General features: G+C 42.5%; 1 protein-coding gene across 1 annotated transcript; it reads left to right on the top strand.

The window, feature by feature from the left end:
• The first annotated feature begins 11,419 nt into the window (after nucleotides 1-11,419).
• On the top strand, nucleotides 11,420-12,833 carry LOC123133275 (expansin-B2-like). Its single transcript, XM_044552784.1, has 3 exons — nucleotides 11,420-11,667; nucleotides 11,766-11,875; nucleotides 12,029-12,833. The coding sequence occupies exons 1-3, from the start codon at nucleotides 11,484-11,486 to the stop codon at nucleotides 12,554-12,556; spliced, it is 822 nt and encodes a 273-aa protein (XP_044408719.1). The 5' UTR covers nucleotides 11,420-11,483; the 3' UTR covers nucleotides 12,557-12,833.
• Nucleotides 12,834-17,615: the final 4,782 nt, after the last annotated feature.

Below are 17,615 nucleotides of genomic sequence, written 5' to 3'. Positions count from 1 at the left end.
GCTGCTCGAAAACCAGATGCAGGTGGCGGCATTGAATGCTTTGAATGCTTTGTATCGTTTGTTTGAGCTTGATGGCGGGGAGCCAACTGATATTGAGGAGGAGGGGAGCACCGTCTACCAGCGTGGTTTTACACGGCTCCCATCCGTGCCGGCGACCAGCGAGCAGAGGTGGTTGATTTTCCCTGATGGGGAGAGGTAAGTGCATTTAATCTTTGTGTACCTTCTACATTCACATTTCTTCAAATATCTAATGTGTTGGCCTTGTCATGCTGCAGGGGGTGGGACCACCATCATAGTTTCCGCCGGCCCAACTCCGTCCTTGGAGTTCTTTGTCGGCAAAACTTCCCGGGGTTTGTCACGTTGCCTGGTGAGGGTCGGCTTCCAGAGCTTGGAGTGAGATGGGAGCACTAGTTGGCTGCCTCGGTCCCATCGGGTGAGATTATCGACGGTGTCTTGTGCAAGACGAGGGCAGACGTGGTGATCAGAAAGTTCTGGGTAATTTCTCCTTTACACAATTAAAAATCTTCAACTAGCTAGTTATTAATTATACTAATAAATATTGTCTCATTTGATTGCATACATTCTTCAGGTGTGAGGAGGGATACGAGGAGGACGTGGCAAATGTTATCGATAACATCTACGAGTGCCTACTATAGAACTTACGGCACAAGGCTCGGGTGTAGACTGTTCGAGACTACTATGCCTTGCGTGGTATCAAGAAGACCAAGCCGGTGTGCCGCGAGAAGTTCCTTAGTAAGGAGGAGTACATGAAGGTAATTCTTAAGGCCTTGTACTTACTTCCTTCATTTAGTAATTCATAGCCGTAGCGCTCAAGTTTCTATTTGCTAACTTAGGCGCCTCTGAGATGGTGTGTGGATCAGATGGATTGTTCGGAGGTGTTGGTCAATAAGTGGTGCTCAAAAGAATGGCTAGCCCTCCACAACGAGGCCAAGTACAAATGTGCCCAAATGGAAGGTGTGCCACACCATCAAGGCAACTCCAACTTATATCAGTTCGGGCGGAACTGGGTATGTGGTTTGCTTCATGATTCATGCAATCCATTCATCATGCTAGCTTGAGCCCTTTAATTACTAATTTACTTTATTTCTCTCTTTCAGGCACGCTACAATAAGGCGGATAAGGTGCCAGAGGTGTACGACCTGTATGCCATGGCCCACACTGCCTCTTACAAGAAAGTCAAGGCATTCTCTCCGTCTGACCTCGATGATCCAAATAACTTCACCAACATCTCCTCCCATGACAAGCTCGTGAAATATAGAGATCAGGGGAAGGCAAGGAAAGGGGAGGACTTTAACCCGAGCCAGGGTCCCATTGATCCAGTGCTGGTGATGATATCTGGTGGCGGGAGGTCCCATGGCTCGATAGCCATTGGAGATGGACTTATCTGTTGTCCTAGCACTCTCCCGGAGATCAAGGCGCGCCACTCGAGCTCCGCTCCTGAGATAAGGCCTCGTGAACGGCCAGTCCAACTCGCCTTTAAGGTTAGTTATACGTACGCAGCTATCTTTCTCCATTACATTGTGTGCGCTTCCATCAGTGATTACAAATGGTAACAAGGAGTGGTGTTGCAGGCTGCTATAAAGAGTGAGAGAGATAGAATGGAGAAACTTCTGGCGGAGGCGGCGGAGAGGCAGCGGGAGTTGGAGGAGAGGACGACAAAGATGTTGGAGGAGGAGAGGGCACAGAATGACATGCAGGCAAGGGCCATGTACGAGCTCCTTGTGGTAAGTTTCTTTTGCACATTAGCCAAAACATTCATGTAGTGTTTGTCTCATTACTAACTAGTATGACTGAGTCGTCAAAACCAAATGTGCAGTCTGTGTGCGAGAAGTCCGGTCAGACCGCTCCGCTGATGCCAGAGATTGCTCCTGGGACCACGGTGGGTTTAATTTGAATGGACATTACTTGCTAGTCTTTACATTTGAGTGTCATCATGCTAACGAGACATTGGAAATGATCTTTGGTGCAGCGTAGCTCTAGACAAGCATCGCACGATCGTTCTCCAGCTACCGGCACGAGCCAGCCCACTCCTACACCTCCATGATCACGGTAAGTTTCTCTAGTGTTTTGCTCAACAAATGCATAAAGATCCAGACTTAGCTTTATTTCCTCTAATATGCTTACCATAATGACCTAGAGTTAGCTTCTTTTCCTCCAAAATTACTTAATAAGCTTACTGACCTCCAAAACCATCCATTAATATTACCTAAGTTAGCTCTAAAACGATCAATACATAGCTTTGTTTCCTCCAAAATGACCTAAGTTAGCTCTAATATGCTTAGTTAACTAGGTTTGCTCCATAATGACATGTACTTAGCTTACTTATGTCAAAAATGGCATAATTATCTTAGTTAGCTCATAAACGATCCATTTTACCTAAGTTAGCTCTAAAGTGACCCATTTTACCTTCGTTAGCTCCAAAATGACCCATCTTACCTAGGTTAGCTCTAAAATGATGCATTATACCTAAGTTAGCTCATAAATGATCCATTTCACCTAAGTTTGCTAAAAGATGATCCATTTTACCTAGGTTTGCTCCAAAATGACCCATCTTACCTAGGTTAGCTCTAAAATGATGCATTATACCTAAGTTAGCTCATAAACGATCCATTTCACCTAGGTTAGCTCAAAAATGATCCATTTCACGTAAACTAGCTCATAAAAGATCTATTTCACCTAAGTTAGCTCATAAATGATCCACTTCTCCTAAGTTAGCTCATAAATGATCCATTTCACCTTAGTTAGCTCATAAACGATCCATTTCAACTAAGTTAGCTCATAAATGATCCATTTCACCTTAGTTAGCTCATAAACAATCCACTTCAACTAAGTTAGGTCATAAATGATCCATTTCACCTAAGTTATCCATTTCACCTAAGTTAGCTCATAAATGACATATACTTATTCTTCTAGTCTTTTTCTTCTAGTCACCTTTTTCTAACTTTATTATTTGCCATTTTGTAGATTTCATTCACTTCACGGAAGCTAGCTTGCTATGATGGAGTGCTTGTTTTTTCTTTCATTCTCTTCTTGTATTCTTCTAGCTTGCTATGATGGAACTTGCTATCTTGATGAAACTTTGCATTGTAATATGTATGGATGGAACAATGTGTATGTGCAACTTGCTATGTATGAATGGATGGAACTATATATGTATGTATGATGAAACTTATGTGCTGGATATATCATATGTTTGCTGTTAAATAGCCTTGTGAAATATATATATATATATATATATATATATATATGTTATGTATATTTGCTGTGAAAATTGTTTGATTTAAAAAATAGAAAAAAAGAGGCAATGCAGGATATTTGACGTCAGCGGCTAATGGCAAAGGCCCCTTTGCCGTCCGCAGCGGACGGCAAAGAAGCCACGCAGCTCCCACCTGTACTGCCTAGGAGCTGACCCATTTGGTCAGTTTGCCTACAGCGGCGGACGACAAAGCCTTTGCCTACAGTGGTGGACGACAAAGAATCACCACATTTGCCTACAGTGGAGGACGGCAAAGCCTTGGTGGGCAGTGATGTCCAGCTGACGTCATTCGGTGGACGGCAAAGGCCTGATGCTTTTTGCCGTCAGCGGCGGTCAACAAAGACTGCCGTTAGCCACCTAACAGACTAACATCGTATTTATTGTTGTCGGCTTTCTTTGCCGTCAGCTGCTGATGGCAAAGACATCTTTGCTGTCCGCTTCAAAAAGCAGATGGCAAAGTAGCTCTTTACAATCCTATCTTTGCCGGAGCCTTTTGTCGTCCGCCATCCTTGCCTTTGCCGTCTGCCGTGGCAGATGGCAAAGTAGCTGATTCCTGTAGTGATAGCCCGGTTCTGCACTAGTGGGCCCCGAACATGGATGTTATTGTTATTTTAATTGTTCAAAATGTAAACAAAGTTTGAACTACATGAAATTTTCCATGAGACCCTCATACGGCATCAATGTTGTGGTAAATAATTGAGAAGGTTTCGCTGAAGTTGTTAGGTAAACTGCTTCACAACTTGATCATCTCCGAGGAAGAATCTAGATTTCAGGAGGGAATGGGTAAGGTTTGAAGACAAAGTGGTGGTTGAAATATCACTCTGAAGTCATTTGTAAAAGAAATTCCCTTGAATTCTGTATAAGCGTGATTTGCAAGAAAATTATGTCCATAATGTCCCCCTATTTGCAACTAGACATTCACTTTCATTGTAGGAGTAACAAGAAACAAGATTAGCAAGCTCAGTAGACATGAAAGTGGAGGTGATGCCACTATCACTAACTGCAGTGTCTTGCACTAGTCCTAACAGAATGTTTTTAGGGTAGGTCCTAACTGAATATTGATTGTGAATGAGTTCTTAGTTGCACCAATACCCATGAGTGAATGCATTCCACTTCTACCTAGTGAGCTTGAAATTCAGCCAGGTCTTCTTCACTTTCAATTTGTAAAGATTTCAATTGGTTCATTGCTTGGAATTTGCAAGGCATGCACTTGGTTCTTTTAATTGATTATAAATTTGTCTATGTCCTGGAACCCATGGTTCCTTGCATCTGAAATATACCATTTCTGCCCATCTTGTTGTATTAGAGATTGATTAGGTGGCAAGGTTACTAGAGGCTTTGGTATGTCAAAGTTGAATTGCCTCCTCACAGACATTGGAGTAAAAATAGGCATTTTAATATTGGTTGTCTGCTCTAGTCTTCTGGCCGTCCATATAGCTTCTTGGACGTATTTAGGTTTGTTACACTATAGGTGTGCTGGTATGTAGTCAGACAAGCCTACAATGAAGCTGTTGGTGTAGTAATCACTTGGTATGCTTGGATTGTCTCTTCTCATTAAATTCAAAGCTTTTTCAAATTTCTCAACATATTGCCCACAGTTCCCTGTTGCACGAAAGCATGAAAATGTTTGACATTATGACATATAGAACTTTCAGCAAACCTATGTCATAGGTATCTGCAGAATTTTGTGGCAGGGTAGTGTCTGAGCATGAAACTTAATCTCACTCCACCATTGAACTGTTGTTCCCTTTAGGTAAGATAGAAAAAAATCAGTTGTCTGCTCTAGTGGTGTTTGGACATTGTCAAAGTACTACTCAATTGTCTAAATCCAATGTTTAGTGTCATCTCCTTGAAATTCTAGAATGTTGAGTTTTGCAGGTTTGAGAGTGATCACCCCCCCTTCTTATGTCATATGGACTATTGTTTCTTTTTGATAATGGTTATTTGTTTTTAGCACTTATGAAAGTGGGAGAGGCTGCCACTGACTTTATATTAGTAGTCAGTCAGTCAAGGTCACATATGTACAAAGCAGAGAGGGGAGGGTAAGTAGCAGAGAAATACAACACTAGAGTTACAAGTTTGAAGAAGGGAAAATAACTAAAGGGAGGCTACAAAGGAGTGAATAAAAGGATGGAGACTATCCTTGGTTTTGTGCACCATCATAGAAAGATCTTTTGTGAACCTGGCAGTCCACGAGTCAAGTGATGGTGCAACCCCTCGAAAGTGCAGGTTGTTTCTTTCGTGCCAGATCCCCCATGCAACAATGATAAATATCTCCACGAAGATAGACCTTCCCACCTAGATCTCACATCATGCATCACAACAAGTCTGCAATCCTAGTTCGACCAGGTTAAACTAATTGAGCTCCAATAGTTTGTCACAAAGGGGCATTTGAAGAACAGATGAGCCATAGTCTCCTCAGGTGGGTTTGTACACAATAGGCATTTGTATGTGTTGTCGGTCAATACATAGTGACGTCTGTGTAACATGTTTCTGGTGTTTAAGCAATCTGCCAGAAGCAACGAGGCAAAAACCTTCCATTTGTTAGTGCATTTAGATCGCCAAATCCAGGAGAAGGCTACATTAGCCTGGACATATTTGAAGCAATAAGAATAAAACTTGCTAGAGCAAAACCATTGTTGCGCCAAACACATTTCCATTCATCAAGTAAGGCGCTACTAGGATCCACCCCAACAATCAGAAGCTGCGTAGATCTGACCTCATCTCTAACTTATGTCGATAGAGGCAGATGGAAAGCTTGGCCGACAACGCTTGATCTTAGAAGGGATTGACATCTTCATCCCTAGCATGCGAGAGAGCTCTCAGGTGCGAGTCCATGTGGGTATAGTCAAGCCACAAATACTTCCAAAAGAGCATCGTACAACCATTGCCAACTTTGAATCTAGTCACACCACGGTAAACATCTAACATGGGCATTCTATCACGCCATGATTACCCACAAGTATAAGGGATCACAATAGTCTTCGAGGGTAGTATTTCGCCCAAATTTATTGATTCGACACAAGGGGAGCCAAAGAATATTTATAAGCCTTAGTAGTTGAGTTGTCAATTCAACCACACCTGAGAAGTTGTTTCTCTACAGCGAAGTATTAGTAGCATAGTAATATGGTAGTTTTGATAGCAGCAGTAACATTAGGAGTAGTAATAGTTACAGTGACAGTAGTAGTTTTGTAGTAATTGGAACAACAACAGCATTAGTAGCAGTAACTTAGAAATGACAATATGAGCAAAACGTAGGCATGGAGCAGCGATGGATATTTGTATGACATTCATCATGTGACAGTCAAACCTAGAGCCATACACAATAACTCCAATTCATCAATCATATGTAGGCATGTGTTCTGTATATAGTCATATGTGCTTACAATAAGAATTTGTATAACATACATCTTTTGCCCTACCCTCCCGTGGCAGCGGGGTCCTAATGGAAATCTAAGGGTAAATAAGGTGCTCCTTTTAATAGAGAACCAGAACAAAGCATTAACACATAGTGAATACATGAACTCCTCAACATACAGTCATCCCCGGAGAGTATCCTAATTATTGTCACCATGGGGGTCTACAGGTCAAAACAATAACATGTGCATATAACTTACAGATAGAATCAAGAACTTATATACATTTATGAAAACATAATAGGTTCAGATCTGAAATCATGGCACTCGGGGCCTAGTGACAAGCATTAAGCATAGCAAAGTCATTACAACATCAATCTCAGAACGTAGTGGATACTAGGGATCAAGCCCTAACAAATTGACTCGATTACATAATGAATCTCATCCATCTCCATCTACCTCCAGTATGCATACGATGAAATTATTCACTCCCCGTGCTTAGCATCCTGAGGTTGTCGATGAAGAAGGGTTGTTGCCGACGACGGCGACAAATTCCCCCTCCGGAGCGCCAAACGGACTCCAGACCAGGCCTCCTGATGAAGAACAGGAGGTGGTGGCAACTCCATATCGTAGAACATAATGAAAACTTCTTCTCTTATTTTTTTCCTCGGGAAGATGGAATATATGGAGTTTGAATTAGGTCATACAGAGGCCGGTGGGCCCCACAAGGCATTAGGGTGCGCACCAGGGGGTTGGTGCGCCCTTGCCTTGTGGGAAGCTAGTGGCCCTCCTCCAGTAGATGTGCGCACCTATATTTTTTTACATATTGAATAAAAAATCCTCTCCAAGTTTCGTCCAATTCCAAGAACTTTTATTTCTGCATAGAAAATAACACCAAGGTAGTTGTGCTGAAAATAACGTTACTTTGGGTTAGTTCCATTCAAATCATGCAAATTATAGTTCAAAACAAGAACAAACGTGTTTGGGAAAGTAGATACGTTGGAGACGTATCATGCCGCCAGAAGAAGCCACAAGTATCAGATGCGTGCGGATAATGTCCTCATAATACTTGGTCCAAATAAGATTCACCCAGGGGATATCCATCCTGTTATATAATTTTTCTAACTGCTTGAGCAGGAGGCCTTGGTTCTGTAATTTTAAATTGATAATTCCTAGTCCACATTTGATTTTCGGGTTATAAATAAAATCCCATCCTGCCAATGAATTATGTGTCAGGCCATCATCACTCTGCTTGTTCAAAAAGTAGTGGCGTCGTAGCTTGTCGAGGTGCTCAACAATCCGTGGATGGATTTTGATTGAGCACATAGCATAAATGCGGAGGGAAGTAAGGACCGAGTTAACAAAGGTGAGCTTAGAGCCATAGTCTAGGAGAGATGTGGCAATAGAGATTTTCCTCTCCATTGAAGCCACCCGCGGCATTAGATCTATAACTGTAGGTCCGGTAGTGATGATGTGTAGGCCGAGATAGGTAAATGGAATTTGAACAATAGCACAACCGAAGAGGGCAGCAAATTCATGAGTAGTTTCTGGTTGCAGGTTTATGGGAATCAGAGCGGATTTTTGAAAAATTAATACACAATCCCACTGAAGTGGCATACTTGCTTAGGATTTCTTTGATATGGCTAGCTTGGGCACCATTAGCAGGCATAAAAACAATCGTGTCATCGATGTATTGTATAATTTTGGTAGTTCGGCTTACTGAAGGGGATGTGTTGAATCAGATTTGGACGATAAGCGACATTGATGGATCTATCATCATGTAGTCTTTTATAGTCAAGATGGCTCAATTTGAGTATCAACTTGCCCATTTCTAGCTGGATGTTTGCAACCATATAGAGCTAAAAATCTTGTCTTCACTTGCCGATTTGACCTTTGGATAATTCTAAACAAGTAAAACTACTACATACTCAACTATTGATAGATTACTACGGTTGGTTGTACATCTTGTTGTGTCAACCCCAACAACCGAACAAACCTTTCTCTATGAAACTAGTCAAGATACAATTTCCAAGAAAATAAAGACCATTTCCTTCAACATTACATGATTGTTTATATTGGTAAGGAAAAGAGTGATGTTCGCATTATCAACTTATTCAACGCTGGTGGTCGTAGAGCTCAATCTAAGTTAATAGAAACGGAACATTCTTTTGTAGTTCCAAACATATGTTTTTATGATTTGTCATCAAGTCTATCATGATACATAAAATATCGTGATGTTCCATGAATCATGTGAACGTTGGCTTTTCGCCCCCCCCCCCCCCCCCTCATGTCAAAATCCTGGCTCAGCCCTTGTGTGCCCTAAAACAGATACATGGCAATGACAGATATGTGTAGGAAATGCATGCGGTGCACAAGATAGTTCGTGCCACTCTTTACTTGATTGTGCAATGTCCGGGAGTACTTGGGCATTATCAAAGGAGGAGATGGTGCATCACATGTCTATGAATCGAGATGATAATGCAAAGAATTGGTTATTTTGAATGATCGAATCACTTCCCAAAGATGAGATCATCGCCATGATTGTCACGCTTTGGGACATTAGGTCTGCTCTACGGAAAGTTATACACGAAGGATTTTTTTCAAACACCTTATGCAACCCACTGTTTTATATTAAGCTATCTAGCAGATCTGCAGCTACATATTAAGCTGGACACAGGAGCGCATGGTGTAGCTGCTCCAAGGTCGATGTCATAGATCCCTCCCTCGGATAAACATATGAAACTGAATGTCAACGCGGGGGTTGCCCGGCATGGAGGCTTTGGGGTTATCGCCGCAGTCTGTCGTGGTGGTAATGGAGTCTACCAGTGGGCCTCGGCAATGGTGTACAGAAAAATTGATGCTCCAGATGTCTTGGAAACTTAGGCAATTCATGGAGCACTTGCCCTTTCCGATGATCTATATTTGCATAAAATATCAGTTGTGTCCGACTGCAAAGTGGTCGTGCAAGCAATCAAGTCCGGTACATCTGCACTATATGGGGCTGTGGTACATGAAATCATAAATCTCTCTAGAGTTTTTTCCTTCTTGTTTGATCAGCCCATAATTTAGAACCTCGAATGTTGAGTCTCACAAACTTGCAAAGCATGCTTTAACTCTGGATACTGGTCGCTATTATAGGTTAGGTCAGCCCGGAAATCTTGTTTTCATCCCTGTAAATCTTGTGACGGTTGATTAAAGCTTTGTGGGTTTGTCTAAAAAAAGCAAGTGGAGTGCTAGCGCTCCATCGCCTAAAGAGAGGCCAGCTTCCTGTGGCCCATTGAAACTATTATTCTTTAGTAAGACGTATATAAATAACCATAAGGTATATTGGCATACGATATTCTCATGGTCTAAGGAACCAAAGTAAATGTTAACATTTTATATAAAAATACCGGCAACATGATAACAATGTGATTTATAAGATGGGTTCGTCCGACACCATTGTTCTAATTATTGATAGCATCCTTGTTACTTTAACAATGATCATGATTGGGAAACCAAGATCATCATCAATACATGAGCTAGTCTTAGAGTCATGACTAGAAATCATACTTGTGTTTAGGTTTGCACACATGTAATTGAGTTTTCTTCCGAATCTCATATTCAATAATCAATACAATTATAGTACAAAAATATAAACTAATTATAAACATGAAAATATAATAATACATTTATTATTGATTGTAGGGCTTAGTTTCAATAGATGTGGGGCCAAATAAAAAAACCTAGAAGCCCTCCAAATTTTCTCAACTACACACTTCTTACCAAGGGTGGGGCCAATCCCCCCCCCCCCCCACCCCACACACACACATAGCTTTGCCACTGTCTATAGTCCTATTGTGAGATGGTCTGATATTGTACAATAGCTAGTTCATACTCAATGCACTCACTAGTGCTTCTAGCCACGAGTACGTCTATGGTTCGTCACCCTCATTCTGTGGATCGTTGATCGACTAATGGTGGTATCTGTATGGTATTCAGGAAAGCATCTCACGTCACGTACAACGTGCATGGTGATGAATGAGTTGTTGTAGTTATTGGACTGTTGACAACAGTCGTTCGTAGTCATGTGCAAGTAAGTACGTGCGGTTTCATTTCGTACACTAAAGGTGTATGTAGTATATGCTTGTCTGTAAGAGAAACTCTATGAGAGTCATCATATATGCCCGATCACCAAAATAACTGCTATTATGACAATTTTGGCAAAAACACTCCAGAAGAGTCATCATCTTGTCGAGGATCGTCATAAATTACGGAGCATCTTTTCATCGAACTGACACACGGTTTGCACCACAAAAACATGCCAAATGGGTCGGTCATCGCACACATTTTGTTTCCTGACACATGATTTTTTTTGTCTAAACATGATTAGAAAGCTGGACATGATTAGCATGACTATAGTACAAACTTTCTTGCAACCATTTTAATATTTGGAATGGCCTGAAGATATAACGTGCGGCCTGGTCTTATGGCATATGTAACGATGGTCTGACTTTGTCTGCAATCAACAACTTGACTTGTGCACCCCCCAAATGATTAGCGGATGATTGGTGATCACCGCCAACATGTGATTGTATTGTACGCGCGTAAACCGGCCGGTGCCTGCATTCCTCCATGATTTGCTCCGTAGCCATGTTACCTTGCAGCCCTAAACACGCCATACGCGTAGTCGTCTCGTCGGATGCAACTGCAACTTGCACCGACTCGTCGTTCTCACCTTATTTGGCTCATTGGCCTGTCTATAAATGCCCTGGCAATGTATCCCGTCCAGCCATCACAACACAAACAAACAATCAAACGGAGTACACATCTTACAAGGTTAGTAAGAAGGTTGTTCATAGTCGACCAATATGGCTGGCGTCTCCACCAATGCCATTGCCCTTGTGCTTGTGACACTCCTCTCCGTGCTTGTCACGTCCGTCCGTTCTGCGGCCAACTACGACACCGCCGCCGCTAGATCCTACAACTCCGGCTGGCTCCCCGCCAAGGCCACCTGGTACGGTGCGCCCACCGGCGCCGGCCCCATGGACAACGGTACGCCCATATCTATGCTCCGATGGCGGCGCACATTTTCATGCATCAACTACGTACGTAGTGCTAGTAATAGTGCTGATCTACGGATGGATTTGCAGGCGGTGCTTGCGGCTTCAAGAACGTGAACAAGTGCCCCTTCTCCTCCATGACGTCCTGCGGCAACGAGCCTCTGTTCGACGGCGGCGCAGGCTGCGGCAGTTGCTACGAGGTACTTCCTTCATTTCAAAATAGATGACCCAACTTTGTATTAACCGAAGGAAATACGTACGTAATACTGCATTAATTAATCCGACACCAGATAGTATCGGTTAAATTAGTTGGTCAAACTCAAAACTCCCATGTGCATGTATTCGTCCTTCAGATTCGATGCATCGCCGCCAACAACCCTTCCTGCTCCGGCCAGCCGAGGACGGTCGTCATCACCGACATGAACTACTACCCCGTGGCCAGGTACCACTTCGACCTCAGCGGCACTGCGTTCGGGGCCATGGCCAAATACGGCCTCAACGACAAGCTCCGCCACGCCGGCATCATCGACATGCAGTTCAGGAGGGTGCGCTGCAACTTCCCGGGCATGAAGGTCACCTTCCACGTCCAGCATGGATCAAACCCCAACTACCTCGCAGTCCTCGTGGAGTACGCCAACGTCGACGGCACCGTGGTCCGCATGGAGCTCATGCAAACCAGGAACGGGCGCCCAACGGGGTCCTGGGAGCCAATGCGCCGCTCCTGGGGATCCATCTGGCGGATGGATACCAGCCGCCCGCTGCAGGGGCCCTTCTCCATGCGTATCACCAGCGATTCCGGGAAGACGCTTGTGGCCAACAATGTCATCCCGGCGTACTGGCGGCCGGACAAAGCTTACTGGTCCAACGTCCAGTTCTATTGATTTTGGCTCAATCAATTAGGTGCTTTTCCGATGGATTCCGATCGAATTGATGCTCCTGGATTTCTGTTCTCACCAAACGCCACCTATTGTTCATTGTGAGTGGTAAGACCTTGTATAATGCAAGGTCTTTAGCGAGATATATTTGTAAAAAAGGAACCAATAATTTCTTAAGTATCGGTGTTTATTTGTAATGTACTTTAGCACAGAAGCTTACTTAGACACCTCTGTTATCCGGAAAAAAAATCGGTGCTTAAGGAAAACCAGTTTATATTTGCAAGCTCCTCTACATGGTCCAGATGTTGCTAGATAACCGGATTATCAACATTGGCCGGCCAATGCATGTTGCCGGGCTCTTTTCTCGTTCACTACCCCGTGGATTAGAGCTGCGCAAGACCGAGTAATATGTCGGTTTTCTACCTTTGTTTCTATTTTTTTTTCCTTTTCCCTTCTATTCATTTTTGTTTCTTTTCTGAAATTACATGGATACTATTTTAAATCCTGATTTATGATAATAACACACACATTTTAGGCATTTAATTAAACATGGCAAAAACAATTTAATTATGCCTTTTTGCCTAGAACATCAGGATATCACCAAACTTCACAAGTGACTAGAACAATCGACCATATTTCCTAAGAAAAAAACAGAAATATTTGTATTTGCTGTTTTTTAGTTTTCCTATTCATTCGGGTGTATGTGCATGGATCCATGTTCCTCGATGTATTTCGTTATGTTTCACTGACTGGTTTGGGTTGTTGTAGCTGACAGTTTTAATGTTATTATGCCTGATTCTTTTGCTGTGCTTTCTTCCTTTTGGAAGAGGAAACACTTTGAGGCTTTGAACATTGTTACTGTTGCTGCCTTGTGGAGCTTATGGCGTTTGCGAAATGATTTTGTTTTCCAGGGACGAAGATGGCGAAGTAGACGATGTGTCTTGGATCTGTTGGGAGCAACAATCAGGCAATGGAAAATCTTATGTTCAGAGTCTCGGGGTGCGCTTCTTCTCCGGTGCTTAAGGCTGTTGGACCACCGAAGAGGGGAGTTGCTTAGGATTGCGTGTCACTAAGGCATCCTCGGAGCGTCGATGGGTTGCATCCTGCTCGTTTGCACATATTTGCTTTGATCTATCTGTGAGCTGGCATGTAAGATTACCTGGCTATGTATCCCCTCTAGATCTGCCTAAAAAACTATGTAATAGGGCAGCTTAAAACCTAGCTTTCTCTTCTCTGGCAGATACTCTCCGGTTGCCGCCGAGCGCTGTTAATAGTTTATGTTGCTGACTTTTGCTTTGGCTTTATAAAAAGTTGGGGCGGGGGGCAACCCATTTTGATTCAAAAAAAAGGTAACCTAGTGTTATTCGAAAATTCCCCGGTTTCATGTTATTCGGAAGAAGTTTGTTAAGAAGACTTGATCAACTTTGTTAGTGGATTCCTTTCGATGAGCATGAGATGGATGAAGTTAGAAAGCACAACTCTTTATACCCTCCTTTTACTTTCTGTTATTTACATCAAATAAGGTAAAATTATTATTTTCTGTCTGTTTTCTGAATTACCCATGCAATAAAAAAATATCCCAAAAATAAAAGTTCTCCAAATGCCCTGAAAATGGAGTATGATTTTTTATAGAATATTTAAGAATTTCTGGCACTTAGAACACACCAGGGGGACCCACCATCTGGCCATGAGGGCACAGGGCGCCTCCCTGGGCGCGTCCCCCTGCCTCGTGGGCCCCACGTGGCCCCCCTCCACTTATTCCAGTACACACACACTTCGTCTTCCTCTAGAAAAAAATCATCCTATAGCTCAAACCCGTGTTCTAACTCGTTTTGATGTCATTTTTCGATCTCCTTGCTCAAAACTCCATTCACAAAACTGCTTTGGGGGATTGTTCTTCAGTATGTGACTCCTCCAATGGTTCAATTAGTTTTTGTTCTAGTGCTTTATTTATTGCAATTTTTTGCTGCTTAGGTGACCCTATTCTTGAGCTTGCATGTCAAATTTATATGGTCCAAAGTAGTTTTAATGCATGATATAGCCTCTAGGCACTTGTGGGAGTAGTTGCTATCAATCTTGTTGAGTTTAGTTCACTTTTATTTTGAGTCACTAAAATTTCAAAAAAAAATTCAGAAGAAGAAAAATGTTTAGGAAAATGTACCAAGGTTGTTCCTCAAGGAAGCAAGAATCAAGGCTCGCGATACGTGAGCCAGACGATGAACCACCAAGGGAAGCTCAAGTGTGGCCTTGTGAATTGTCGTTGGAAGAGTTTATGGTCCAAGCAGGCTTCAAGGATGAATTTGATGTGTATGTACGTAATGCTAATCTTGAGGACTTCGTGTTAGATAATTGCCGACAGTACTACTACCTCACTGATTCCTTTTGTGAGGAGGTTTAAATTTTCATCCACGCGCAATACTCACACTGTTTTATTTTATCTCTATGATAAATCATATACCATGGACCTCGAAGATTTTAATACCGCTTGTAAAATCCCGCAGTTGGGCAATGTTAGTGAACCTCGCAAATCTGAATATAAAGACTTTCTTACTAGTATCACTGTGAAAGAAACTAGAGAAATCGCACAAGCTACCATAGGGAGCATTCATGCATTAACGATAAAGAGAGGTTTGTCACATGTGCGTTTCAGATCTTAGTATCTTCAAGAGTGCGGTTTTAGGTGATAAACAATATAACTTAGGGGCCATTGTTGCATGGAGGTTGCATCTTAATGGTACAAGTGGAGATTTTTTTGGTGGAATTTATGCAACTCGTGTACCTGCTTATCTAGATTATAGTGCTATGGTTCGCCATCAGTTTCTTGAGAGGAACGAACAGTTCCTCCAGTACCGACTAATCTTTGACAGACGGTATATTGTCCATGTTACTCTCCCTCCTCGTACTTTCTTTAACTTTCAGGAAAAAAGGAGATATTTTATAACCAGGGAGGAGGCGAACGAGTATGCGAGGAGGACGGAGGCAGCTCGCCTCCAAGCAGCAGCTCTCCAGGCAGTAGCTGCTGCATCACAGTACAACCCCGACTACGACTTTGGATATCCGCTAGGCCAGCCGTGGGCATAGACCAACTTAGGCCAAAAGCCTAAGCTTGGGGGAGTACGTATTTCTCACCGACATTATATTCATATTCACACACTCATTCTAGTTGTCGGTGTTCATACTTTTTCATTGTACTATCCATGCTAGTTTATTTTCTTTTCTTGCTTTCTTCTTGTGTGTTTGAAAAACCTTAAGAAAAAACAAAAAAATTAGTTGTATCCTTTAGCTAGTTTTATTTCCATGCTTGTAGTAGTAATACTAAAAGAAAAACTAAAAAGATTTCTCGTCCTTCTTTTGCTTGTTGGGAGCTTTCCCGTGTAAATAGTTTTAGTTTTCTTTTCTTTTCTTTGGGGGTCGAGAGGAGAAGAGCACGATGAAAATGTTGAGTGGCTCTCATATGCATTATTGTTGATCTAAACAAGAGCTCATATTACCTTGTCTTCTCCTATGTATTAAATGCTTGCAGTTTCCAGCTTAGTCCAATGCACGTGCACTATTATTATTATCCGCACCATTCCGTCATGCAAGTTGCTACATCTTGAGCTTGAGTTGGTTTTCCTTGAAGAGGAAATGGTGATGCAGCAATAGTAGTGTAAGTATTTCCCTCAGTTTTTGAGAACCAAGGTATCAATCCAGTAGGAGGCTCCTCAGAAGTCCCACGCACCTACACAAACAAACAAGAACTCGCAACCAACACAATAAAGGGGTTGTCAATCCCTTCATGGCCACTTGTGAAAGTGAGATATGATAGAGATAATATGATAAGATAAATATATTTTTGGTATTTTATGATATATATTGGAAAAGTAAAGATGCAAATAAAACTAGATTGAAAGCTTATATGATAAGAGATAGACCCGGGGGCCATAGGTTTCACTAGTGGCTTCTCTCAAGATAGCATAAGTATTACGGTGGGTGAACAAATTATTGTCGAGCAATTGATAGAAAAGCAAATAATTATGAGAATATCTAGGCATGATCATGTATATAGGCATCACGTCCGTGACAAGTAGACCGACTCCTGCCTGCATCTACTACTATTACTCCACACATCGACCGCTATCCAGCATGCATCTAGAGTATTAAGTTAATAAGAATAGAGTAACGCATTAAGAAAGATGACATCATGTAGAGGGATAAACTCATGCAATATGATATAAACCCCATATTTTTATCCTCGTTGGTAACAATACAATACGTGCCTTGCTGCCCCTGCTGTCACTAGGAAAGGACACCGCAAGATTGAACCCAAAGCTAAGCACTTCTCCCATTGCAAGAAAGATCAATCTAGTAGGCCAAACCAAACTGATAATTTGAAGAGAGTTGCAAACATAACTTAATCACACATAAACGAATTCAGAGGAGATTCAAATATTTCTCATAGATAAACTTGATCATAAACCCACAATTCCTCGGATCTCGACAAACACACCGCAAAAAGAGTTACATCGAATAGATCTCCAAGAAGATCGAGGAGAACTTTGTCTTGAGATTCAAAGAGAGAGAAGAAGCCATCTAGCTAATAACTATGGACCCGAAGGTCTGTGGTAAACTACTCACAACTCATCGGAGAGGCCTTGGAGATTATGTAGAGGCCCTCCATGATCGATTCCCCCTCCGGCGGAGCACCGGTGAAGGCTCCAAGATGGGATCTCGCAGATACAGAAGTTTACGGCGGTGGAAATAGTTTTTCGTGGTCGCTTCTGATGTTTTCGGGGTACACGGGTATATATAGGAGGAAGAAGTAGGTCGGTGGACGCCCGAGGGGCTCACGAGGGTGGGGCGCGCGCCCAGCCCTAGGGGGCGCGCCGGGCACCCTCGTGGCTGCCTCGGTTGTTTCTTGACTTCCACTCCAAGTCCTCTGGATCACGTTTGTTCCAAAAAGATCGCTCCCGAAGGTTTCATTCCGTTTGGACTCCATTTGATATCCCTTTTCTTCGAAACACTAAAATAGGCAAAAAAACAGCAATTCGGGCTGGGCCTCCGGTTAGTAGGTTAGTCCCAAAAA

Source organism: Triticum aestivum, chromosome 6B, assembly GCF_018294505.1.
Source record: "Triticum aestivum cultivar Chinese Spring chromosome 6B, IWGSC CS RefSeq v2.1, whole genome shotgun sequence".
Lineage (NCBI taxonomy): Eukaryota > Viridiplantae > Streptophyta > Magnoliopsida > Poales > Poaceae > Triticum > Triticum aestivum.
Note: the sequence above shows the minus strand (reverse complement) of the source record. Positions and strands in the feature narration are given on the sequence as shown.

What these genes read in the sequence shown, in the direction of transcription:
- LOC123133275 (XM_044552784.1), top strand. Translation starts at nt 11,484, where the DNA reads ATGGCTGGCGTCTCCACCAATGCCATTGCCCTTGTGCTTGTGACACTC. An exon ending in CGCCGGCCCCATGGACAACG is followed by an intron (nt 11,668 to 11,765) that starts GTACGCCCATAT and finishes ATGGATTTGCAG; the next exon opens with GCGGTGCTTGCGGCTTCAAG. An exon ending in GCTGCGGCAGTTGCTACGAG is followed by an intron (nt 11,876 to 12,028) that starts GTACTTCCTTCA and finishes TTCGTCCTTCAG; the next exon opens with ATTCGATGCATCGCCGCCAA.